Source organism: Danio rerio, chromosome 23, assembly GCF_052040795.2.
Source record: "Danio rerio strain M-AB ecotype USA chromosome 23, GRCz13ab, whole genome shotgun sequence".
NCBI classification, from domain to species: domain Eukaryota; kingdom Metazoa; phylum Chordata; class Actinopteri; order Cypriniformes; family Danionidae; genus Danio; species Danio rerio.
In genome coordinates this window covers 42352351-42364440 of record NC_141043.1, presented here as the reverse complement: position 1 = coordinate 42364440, position 12090 = coordinate 42352351, and the positions used below count along the sequence as shown (strand labels likewise).

Below are 12090 nucleotides of genomic sequence, written 5' to 3'. Positions count from 1 at the left end.
GTAGTCAATTTGCCCAGAGTGTATTGCTGAGTTCTGGAAACATTTTTTAACGCATTTTCCCAAAATATGCATCAAAATAAGATCATTAAATTTACTGAAACAGAAATTTGTGGCCAAAATAATATCAAAATCACCCCAGAGTGGATGAAAACATCCCTAACAGCACACAGGGGTTAAAGAAAAAAAAAAGTTGGGAAAAACCATTTTCACCTGGACTCTCTCTAATTTATACATTTACTTATATATTTTTAGATTTACTTATCTTATTTATAGATTCATATTTATTTGCATATATATTAATGAAACCATAATGTTTGGAATAACCACTGCTGAATTGGAAATTATTGCCTCATTTTAAAATAAAGGTCTTTAAAGCTATATTATAAACAAACTCTACAAGTGCAAACATATACAACTAAACATAGTGTGCAACAAAATTAAAAAGTCTATTTAGCTTTTTCTACGACTTTAAACCATCATGGATCGAAATGCCAAACATCCCCAAACACCAACACTGACCCTTGCCTGAACAAGCAGTGTGTTTTGTGTGTGTGTGTGTGTGTGCAGCTAGTGTGTTGATGAATGGAGCAGATGTACAGTACCTGCATGGTGCTGATGCACAGGCTGCGGTGAATGACGAACTGACTGAGCGCCGCTGAGCGTTTATAGCTGTTCCTGCCGTGGACCATCAGCAGGCGACCCAAGTGCTTAAACTGAGTGATGGAGAAATCAGCAGCCAGAGACGCCTGCTTGCCCTCCTGTAATACACACAAAAACGGACATCAGCTGGAGTGTTTACTCCTTTCACTACAAGATAAACTGCTGGGTAACACTTTATAATGACTACACAATATGAATCACTTATTAGGCATTAGCAAATAGTTATTTGTTAAGCATTAACTCCACATTAATAGATGTTAGCAAGCAGTTTATGAATACAACTACAAATGACTACAGCTACACAGGCCATTTTATTAGATACACCAGTCCAACTGCTTGTTACAGATACAGATTATATAGTGAAATTTAGCGGTTTTTATTGTAGTGTTTTTTTTTTAAACATGACGGTAAAACATGAACGTCGTTATGAATGTATTTGTTGTAAAAATCAGTATTATTAACAAAAAATACTCATTTGTGCATCTCCTGACTTCGGTGTGCAGCCATGCTGCCAATGTAGCTGATGTTTTCCAGGAAATTTTCTTACCCCTTGGTTTCGAGTGTGGTCCTGAAAAATCTCTCTTTTGAGGGGTATCTAGCCCTTCCCCTTAGCCCTATGCCTTCAAGCTAGAGAGAATTGGGACACCCCTACCCCTTTGTAAAGGGAAGGGCTAAGGGGTAGATTTGGGGTTGGGCTTAAGTCTCTGATGTTTCTAGAGTGTAAATGTGAAATTTCAGCTCAAAATACCCCACAGATAATGTTTTAGAACTCTTTGAATCTGCCCCGTTTAGGCATTGATCTAAATTTTGGCCATTTTGGTGACAGTAGCTTTAAATTCAAATGAGATTTGAGCTTTTTTTCAAAAGAGAGTGGAGCTAAAAATGACTCAGCATAGTGGCAGATTCAAAAAACAGATCGTCACTTATGGATGGGGCTTTCCCCCTCTGATGACATGTAAAAAGTGTTTCTGCAGACTGTTTTAATCCAGTGTGATTACAAAAAATAAAATGAATTAACCTTCACCATTAGAACCTGGTTATATTCACAGACTTTTACTTCACAACAATATTTAAACCCCTTTTTAAAGTCATTTTTGCACAATAGGTCCACTTTAAATCAAGTGATGGAAACCCTTTGGAGAGTGATGGAGAAATCGCAAATACAGTACATAAACTAACAGTCAAGAGTGTAAGCAAGAGTGTTTTCTAAATTAAGCTGGACTATATTAAGCATATTCGGATCACTGAGTGACTGAATGAACCGAAGAGAGGAAATAACTAAGACCCACAAACCACGCCAAGCCAATCAAGGTTTAAGCCGAGTTAGTCATGAATGAGTCAGTATCAATTAACCTTCCCATGGCTACTCATTTTGATGAGCTGGAAAGTGGGCTCGGTGCACCACAACTGGGTCAAACTCGGCTGTGTAGTATTTTAGGTCCGTTTAGACTCATAAAACGTCTACAGTGTGTTTCTAAATTATCCGTTCACCTAGTTCAGTATATTTTGATTTCAGGAATCATATGCTGATGTGATTCCTGAAATCAGTATATATTGAACTAAACTAATCTCTAGTGGCGTTTCTTGAGTGTTCTGAAATCTCATTCATGCATTTTCCTTCAGCTTAGTCCCACAGGGAGAACATGCAAACTTCACACAGAAACATCTACAGACCCAGCCGGGGCTCGAATCATCAATCTTCTTGCTGTTAGGCGACAGTGCTGTCCACTGAGCCACCGTGTCGCCAACCTTTATCTTCATTTCTTCATTTTCTTTTTGGCTTAGACCCTTAATTAATCCGGGGTCGCCACAGCGGAATGAACAGCCAACTTATCCAGCATAAGTTTTATGCAGCGGATGCCCTTCCAGCTGCAACCCATCACTGGGAAACACCCATACACACTCATTCACACACATACACCACGGACAATTTTAGCTTACCCAATTCATCTATAGCGAATGTGTTTGGACTTGTGGGGGAAACTGGAGCACTCGGAGGAAACCCACGCTAACACAGGGAGAACATGCAAACTCCACACAAAAACGTCTACAGTCCCAGCCGGGGCTTGAATCATTGATCTTCTTGCTATGAGTCAACAGTGCCAACCACTTAGCCACCGTGTCACCAACCTTTATCTTATTCCAAATAAAAAAAGTTGTATGTCCAAAAAAAGAGATTAAGTAATGTGATACTAAATAGTCGATACAGCTAAGAATGCTGACCACAGTAATATACTAGTTAGCTGGTAGATGCAAATACATTTAATGCAAAGCATAGTGACTAAAAATGGCCTATAAATTGCTTCAGAAACTGATAAACATTTTAAAATCGAAAGGAAGATCATAAGACATGAATTAACCAAGATTAACCAGAGCAGGAAACTGTATCTAGATAATAAATAGGTTGAATTATGATGGTAACACACTGTGAGTCAGTGATGGGAAGTTGCAGCATGTTAATGCTAGCGTCAAATGTTAGCTTTCAGTGTGGTGTAATGCAATAAATGTGAGAATGTGTGTGTGAAGTGTAAAGTGTGTGTGTTTGACGCAGCGAGCGCAGATGGAAGGAAGTGTCCGGATACAGCAGTAGTGTGTGTTTGTGTGTATATGTGTGTGTTTGCGCCTCTGAAACTGCTGGGTCTTACTTTGCCCTCCACTCCCACGCCACAGTCTGCTTCCTGGATCATGCTGACATCATTTCCTCCGTCCCCTGAGAGAGAAAAGACAGCCAGTGATGAGCCAGAGACGGATGGTGCCGTGACCCGGAATAAGTCCATAATGCATACAGTATGTAAATGTAAACATATCTAGGCCAAGATTCAATATTAAACCTTCAATTGTAACTGATGCTATATGCTAATGCTAGCAGATATTAGCAAACAGTCTGAACTTGATGATATGGGAAGCATCAAAGAGCTTTTTTCTATATATCTGAACTGTTAACTATGATTTTCTCTATCTTTGTTTAAATTTTATTATATAAAATTTATTCACACACACACACACGCACGCCCACACACACACACACACACACACACACACACACACACACACACACACACACACACACACACACGCACGCACACAAATTAGTTTTTTTCACACAAATTATGAACAAATGCAACTGAAAAATAAAATGAAAACATTTAAAAATATATTAACAGTAAAAAAACAAAAACTGTGATAAAAATAATTTTAAAAAAACGTAAACAAAAATAAAATATATCTAAATTAAAGTAAATAAAACTACAATAAAAAATTACAAGAAAGTAACAAATAAAAAATAGAACAAAAAAAATAAAATAAAGTAAAACAAATAATAAAATTAAATGTAAAATCAAAAGATAAAAAAACACACACACGCATGTACACAAATGATATTTTCCACACAAATTATGAACAAACGCAACTTAAAAATAAAATGAAAACATTTAAAAATATAATAACAGTAAAAAACTAAAATTAAAATCATTTAAATTAAATGTAAACGAAAAAAAATATATATATAACTAAATTAAAAAATAAAATAAAACCCAAAAAATAAAAGCTAATTTAATAATAAAAAAATAATAATAAAAATAAATAAATAAAATAATAGGGTTTTCTACTTAATAATTTTTTTTGTGCATATACACACACACACCTATGTATATGGCATTATATATATCTCAACGTATATTTGATTATTACTAAAAACAATGAAATATTTTTCACTTGTCTAAAAAATGCCTGTTTGTTGTATTTAAGATTTTTTTTTATATTTGGACTAAAAACTGAACACAAAATGTAAAGAACAGCATAAAGTAAAATATAAAACTTTTAAAATGAACAGCACAATTTTAAAATAAAACACTAACATCAGAAAAAAAAAAGCAAAAACTTAAAAAAAAAAACACAGCTACTAGCATTACGTTAGCTAATGACTAATAATAACTAGTGCAGTCAAAATTAGCACGTAAACACATGCAATTAATTTGAAATATAAAACACAATTAACGCAGTTATAATGCAGTTTTTTTTACTTCCTGTTGCATCCCACGTGTGTTCAACTTGCAAAGAAATATGGATAAAACCAAGGAAACGCTTTTAGAAGGAAAGTATCAGTATAAAACAATTAACGTTGCATCACCAGGCTGTTGTTTTATAGGAATTTGATGCCGCATGCCAATGGAAAGGGAAAATTTCCGCATTTTGTGACTCGGTGGTCCTTTGAGATAATCAAAATTTGCTGTTTACATGGTCGACTCTTAATCAGAGTATTATCTCAATCATATTAAAATCACCAAAAATTGGTGTCCATGAAAACATACTCAGTAAAAATGCCAGATGATGTCGCAAGCTGTCAGAGACGGTGCATTCCTCTGCCTTCAAGTTGATTCTGTGCGCCCTCAAATGTTTCATTAAGTTTGATGTGTTTCCCCTCTCTTATACACACAACTTTTGTAAATAGTCTGCTTCATGTTATTGTGTCAGAATCCTTGAGAAATATAGCCATACCTTAGAATGCTTAGTTTAAGCAAAGTTGATGAACGCCATCATGCGCGTTTTCAAATCTGAAAGGAATCGCTCACCAGATGCTCTGTACTGCGCACTTAGTGTGTGTGTGTGTGTGTATTGGTGTTTCTGCATTTCCTAGCAACAAGATCAAACACCTAACATCGCAAACAGTGTCCGTATCCCTCAATGTTGTTTAGAATTTAATGTTTAGAGATGGTGTAACCAAAGTCCCTTTAAGAAGTCTATAGTCTTTGGTGTGACCTAGTGCGTACCTGTGCATGCCTTTGATGTACCGCTTGATGCTCCTTGTCGCAACACCAGTGGCACCAAAATTAGGCACTGTAATTTATATGCTGATTCGGTGATTCTGTTTGTGAGAGACTGTTCTCACTCTCAGCTCACATCATTCAAAAGAAAAGGGCCACGTTGTCCCCCGATAATGTCCACAGATTTTTCAATTTCCATATCTGCAATGCCTGTGTTTTGGATTTGTTTTGTAGTCCACTTAGAATTCAACATGGAAATCAATTTTTGTTTTTTATCGGCATTGATTGTTTTGAAATTCAAATGGCACTTACAAGCCTGTGTTTTTATTTCTGTAATAAATATGGCTTTCAAGCCAACAGTTTGAGGATCTTGATGGTTTATTGTGGGCATGTTGTTTACATGAAATCAGTTACAAGTTGAAAAAAAATTCTGATAAACAATCTTATATTGAATTTAAATAGTTTCTTTGTCTTGAGTATACATTAATTTTACATTTGAAAAGAAAAAATTACAAGTTTCAGTCTTTTCAATGTGATTAATCGCGATTAACTAAAAAAAATTGTGATTAATTAGTAAAAATTTTTAATCTATTGCCAAAACTATAACTAATTATAACTAATTATTTTTCCTAACTGTAAAGTTATTACCAATAAATTCAGACATAGCTTCTTCATGACCAAATAAAAACATACAAACTAGATCAAATAGAACTTGTGTCACAGGAAGTGCACTGAGCTAAAAGGAAGTTGTACACTGACCAACAGCGCAGGTAAGTTTGCCAGTTCGTTCCTGCAGCAGACGAACAATCTGAGCTTTCTGTGTTGGAGCGCAGCGACAGCAGACCACCGCCGGACACTGACACGCCAACTCCATAAACTCATACTCATAATACTTCAGACACACCTGCAACAACAACAACACTAAACCATCATATTTAGAAGAAATACAACTTAATATACAGCTGGACTCAGAATTATTAGCCCTCCTGTATATTTTTCCCTAATTGCTATCTAAGGAAGATAATTTTTTCAACACTTTTTTAAACATAATAGTTTTAATAGTTTGCCATGATGACAGTAAATAATATTAGAGGTGAACTGACCTGATACTTGTATTGGATATCAGTTCGATACTGCATATTTTTTGCATCACAAACCTGTCATATATTTGCTACATGTTTAATATAAGTCATTTATAAAAATTATGTCTTGAGCATCTGATTTTACCTTGGTGCTGATGTGCTTTTAGTTTAGTTTAGTCTGCGTCAAATCTGCAGGAAAATACCAGGTTTTGCTAAAAGGCTGGTTATTTTACTAGTAATGCGGGTCAACAGTGGTAGCCTATTACAGATAAAAAAAAAAACTTAAAATTAAAAAAGAAAAACAAGCTGGACCACAAAAAGTAATATTAATGTCATAATTAATGCTCAAATAATGTAGCCTAGTTTACAGCAAGCATCATGCTTTTAGTTAGATTGTCTCGTCTGTCATATACAGTGTCAAAACACTACATAATATTTTACTAAATATTTTTCAAGATACTGGTATTTAGCTTAAAGTGACAATTAAAGGCTTAACTAGGTTAATTAGGCAAGTCATTGTATAACGATGGTTTGTTGTGTAGACAATCAAAAAAAAAAAAAATACTGCTTAAGGGGGCTAATAATATTGACCTTAAAATGTTTTTTTAAAAATTAAAAACTGCTTTTATTCTAGCCAAAATAAAACAACTAAAACTTTCTCCAGAAGCAAACATATTATAGGAAATACTGTGGAAAAAGTTATTGCTCTGTGAAACATCATTTGGGAAATATTTAAAAAAGAACAAGAAATTCACAGAAGGACTAATAATTAAGCAATATTTGTTTTCAGTTGTCTACAGAACAAACCAGTATTATACAATGTATTCCCTAATTACCATACCTAGCCTAATTTGGTTACTTTCCAACGCAACCTAAAAACAACCAAATATCAACGTCTAATGGTGTTATAGCTTGAAATTGTATGGACATTATCAATATGACATCAGTCATTGGATATTGGTTGCCATACTTGATGAATAAATGTCAGGATTTGACGTCAATATGACGTTGGTTTAAGACAGGGCTCAGGAACCTTTTTTCAGGAAAGAGCCATTTCTGATTTTATTTGGAAAATGCTTTTTCTAAAAGAGCCATTGGGGATAAATAAATTCATGAATTTAGCTTGAATCTACGTGCTGAGGTTACAATAGAAATGTATGTTTCTTGTCCTTTATTGGTGTCACGATTTGAGCGCCACACATGCGCTTTGGTTGAAACGTCTTTTTATTGTAAACTGAGTTCTTAGTAATTTTGCTGTAAAAAAAAATACAATAAAAATAGAATTGCAATTGTATTCACAACAGGAAACTTATTTCTAGAGGCAGTTATAATTTTTTAAACTTCAAAATAATTAAAGTAATTAATTGAAAATAATTAAGATAATTGAAGAGAGAAAGCCACATTTTTTGTGGTCAAAGAGTCACACGTGGCTCCCGAGCCATAGTTTCCCTACCCCTGGTTTAAGATGTTGGTTCGACGTTGGATTTCGGTCACTTTCCAACACAAACTAAAATCAACAAAATATCAACATCATTTCACGTCATTTTTGGACGTTAAAATAACATTGTCCTTAGATGCTGACGACCTAAATCTAACCTTATAGACCTTTTTCTTAGAACGCAAAATTACCCATTATGCTTTGCGTGTATGTGGAGAATGCTAAGAACGTCCGGTCGGCAGCTGATGCGTATAAACAGTCACATTTGGACAGCTTTGATGCAATAGTTTTAATCTATTTTACCTACTTTTATCATTCATTTATTCATTAATTTTTTGGTCCGCTTAGTCCCTTTATCAATCCTGGGTCGCCACAGCGGAATGAACCGCCAACTTATCCAGCAAGTTTTTACGCAGCGCATGCCATTCCAGCCACAACCCATCCCTGGGAAACATCCACACACACATTTACACACATACACTCATACACTACGGACAATTTAGTCTACCCAATTCACCTGTACCTCATGTCTTTGGACTGTGGGGGAAACCGGAGCACCCGGAGGAAACCCCACGCGATAATGCACCCCACGCCAGGGAGAACATGCAAACTCCACACACAAACGCCAACTGAGCCGAGGTTCGAACCAGCGACATAGCGACCTTCTTGCTGTGAGGTGACAGCACTACCTACTGCGTCACTGCCTCGCCCTTGCTTTTATCATCTTTTAACTAATACTGTTGTCGATCAGCGCCACCTCCTGAACTGATTATTTGAAAAAATGCGATCTACTGGGATGGAAAGCAGCTGCTGTGATGCATTTTTCCCTCGTTGTCAGACAGCATCTTATGCTGTTTAAATGAAGCCTCATCATTGCTAAAGTCAACATTTTCTCTTTCTCTTAAGTATATAACCCGCCCAAAAAAATGTAGTTCACAAAAATGTTTGACACACACATAGCCTGTACTGTCCCACTGACACACTGTTTTAATAACTGTGACGAAGTTCTAATACAGGCTAGTGTCATTTTGAAATGACAGAAAAACACCAACCATGGTTAAAAAACACAAATGAAACATAAACGGCTCGCGATTATAATGAACAGCAAATCAGCCAGCAGAGTATAAAATTGGGTAATTTTTGTAAATTGCATGACTTACATACCTGTTAAGTTTCCTGCCAGTAATCTGATTTGCTCTATAATGCAGTGAAATATTGCACGCACGTGTGTGTGTGTGTGTGTGTGTGTGTGTGTGTGTTGAAGAGCTACTGAGCTAACAACTGACAGGCCGGGGAAACACACGCACACACACTGTATTTCTGACGGCAGACGCGTGAACTAGGAAACGTTTTTTTCTCGCGCCTGAATCACATCTGACAGATTATAATGGCTTTAACATACACCTTTCTAAGTTGTGTGTCACAAAAACACTCTGTAACCCATTAAAAACGCTATTGAAACCCATTTTCGGAGCTCAAATTACCTGTTGTAAACGCTGTAAACGGAAGTTCTAACCATTCTACCGGAAGACGCTGGTCGCTATCAGTGTTGCCAGATTGGAAATGTCAAAGTATCGTACCAGAACCTCAAAATTATCGTATTTGGAGGAAAATTATCGTACACGAGTCAAACTGAGAGTATACAGCTATTATCTAGACACATAGCGTTTTAACACAACGTGCAAATTACCACAATACGTTAAAAAAACTAGGTACCTTAATGGGAAGGTTCAAACTCCACCTCTGAGTTGACGTCATTGAATGTGACATGTTGTCAGATGTTCAGGCATTTATTTTCTGAGGTTTTGTTTTGATGAGACTAACTTTGTAAAAAAACATGTTCACAAGACCCATTTGAATGGGGAAAAACGCGAACATCAAGGGAAAACTCTCGTCCCTCTCACCTTCCTTTACAGCACAAATTGTTTTAACATTATTGCTTAAAAGATCGACCTCAAACTGAAAACTACTGACCTAACCATGGGCACGCGCAGCAGGAGCGTTAACTCGTGAGAGAGAGCCATTCTCTACGTTGATTGGCTGAGAAGAGGCAACGTAAGATGAGATAGAAAACGTGCCTAACTCCACCTTCTTCTCATAGACAGTACAGAAAAGATGCAGCTAGATCAATAAGTAAAGAAGCCCGAAGATTACAATGAAGTTACTTTTAAATGCCATAAAATTCTGAAATTATTGTACATTATAGGATTTTTCTCATTATTGATCGTACATCGTACAGAGGTCGAAATTATCGTACAAATACGATAATTATCGTACGTCTGGCAACACTGGTCGCTATGGCGCCGTCCATGCAGCAGCCAAAAAAAAGGTCTACATCAATGGTATTGATGTTGTGGGTCTGCTGGGAAGCCTTTAAATGTCACTTTAAGGTAAATACTAGTATCATGAAAAATACCTAGTCAAATATTATGTCATCATGGCAAAGATAAAAGAAATCAGTTATTAGAAATTAAATATTAAAACTATCATGTTTAGAAATGTGTCGAAAAAAATCTTCTCTCCATTAAACAGGAATAAACAGGGGGGCTAATAATTCAGGAGGTCTAATAATTCTGACTATATCTGTACATCAATGTTTTTATTTCCTTTTTCTTTCTTCAAGTATTCACGCGACTCATTTCACCTCTAGAGAGTCTCCTGATATCACCAGCGCGCAGTCGTGTTTCCTCCTGAAGGCGTTGAGCTCAAGGTGAGCTTCGCTTCGAGTGGTTACCTGCAAGACAGCGGAGAGTTCAGCAGCATTAGTGTTTCCCCCCCTCACACAAACACACAAGCAGCCATTCAGATAAAGATCTCAGAAACACCAGCGGTGAACCACAGCCTGAGATATTAACTTCAGCTGGCAGATTCAACCAGCTCTCTGCTCAACCGTCTAAAACTGTGAGGTTTGCACGGCCTGCTGCTTTCACACAGGAAGCTCACCATTAGTAACTGTTGTTTTAGTGTTTACAGATGGCTTTGAGCAGATATCGACGTTAGACAGAAAAGGTTTGGGAGTAAATAAATTCACTGTCATGTCATTTACAAAACCTGGCTTTCTTTTTTGCGGTCGACCGCTGAAGGAGACGTTTGTAAGAATGTTCACACTGCTCATTTCCTTCTCTGTTATCTACATCTCTGTGTTAATGCTGATCTGAAAGCAGGTGAATACCACATTTAATAACGTGTTTTACTCCAATCTCACTTCATCATTTCAGTTGAATGATTGAATATAAGGACAGGAGATATTGTGCTAAAAATTTGACGCTGTATTACAGGATTAAATCATGCATTTTTATTTTAAAAGAAAGTCCCTATTGCATTATTAAGAGAACCCTAATGGATTTGACCAGATATCGACAACAGAAAGAAAGGTCTGAGAGTAAACAGACTGACTGTCATGTCATTTTTAAATCATGGTTTTCTTTTTGTGGTCGACCACTGAAAGAGATGTTTGTAAGAATGTTCACACTGCTCATTTTCCTATTAAAAATATCATATCAGGTTAGAACAACATGAGGGATTATGCTTTGTTTACACTGAGGAAACTGTAGAGCAGGGATGCCCAAACCTTTTCTTAATCCTGGTTTATACTCTACGTGTCCGCTTGTTCGATTAAGTACGCGCGACGAATGTGACGTCATCGCGGAGTTTGCGGAGTTCGCTTTGGGTGCGCAAGACATGATTTCAGCTGGCGGTGCGCATGGTTTTTTTGTGACTCGAGCGAACAGCGGACATTTGATTTGAGTTGAATATGAATCACTCAGAAGAGATTTTGTCTAAAACAGTACGACTGTACAGAAACCTTATGATTTATGGTCATAGAGATAACCTAATGATCAATAATTCTTGGCTAAAAATTGCAACAGCTGTGGGAAAGGAGAAAGTTTTTTTAAAAGGTTTGAAAAAAGCTGAAGGATAAGTTTGTTAAAACCAAAAGAGGTAATGGCAAAAGTGGAGACCCAGGTACACAATTACAGAATATATTTTATCATCATTTACAGGTTTTACATTGATTTATATATTGCAATTTGAATTTAAAACAATTTAATAGTTACAAAACTAAAATGAAGTCACAGAATTATTTCTTTGATAACTTTTTTTCTTTTTAGCACATGTCCTTTATTTTGCTTTTATTTTTGCCATA

The 12090-nt window shown here is 36.2% G+C and overlaps 1 protein-coding gene across 1 annotated transcript in view; it reads right to left on the bottom strand.

Moving 5' to 3' along the window:
• Positions 1 to 12090, bottom strand: part of atp9a (ATPase phospholipid transporting 9A) — a 110738-nt gene that overhangs the window by 28049 nt on the left and 70599 nt on the right. The window contains exons 20-23 of the mRNA XM_087307664.1: positions 10588 to 10677; positions 6183 to 6327; positions 3306 to 3370; positions 603 to 758 (exon numbers count right to left, since the gene is read on the bottom strand). Of these exons, the coding sequence (XP_087163790.1) occupies positions 603 to 758; positions 3306 to 3370; positions 6183 to 6327; positions 10588 to 10677 (456 nt within the window). The remainder of the gene's footprint in view (positions 1 to 602; positions 759 to 3305; positions 3371 to 6182; positions 6328 to 10587; positions 10678 to 12090) is intronic.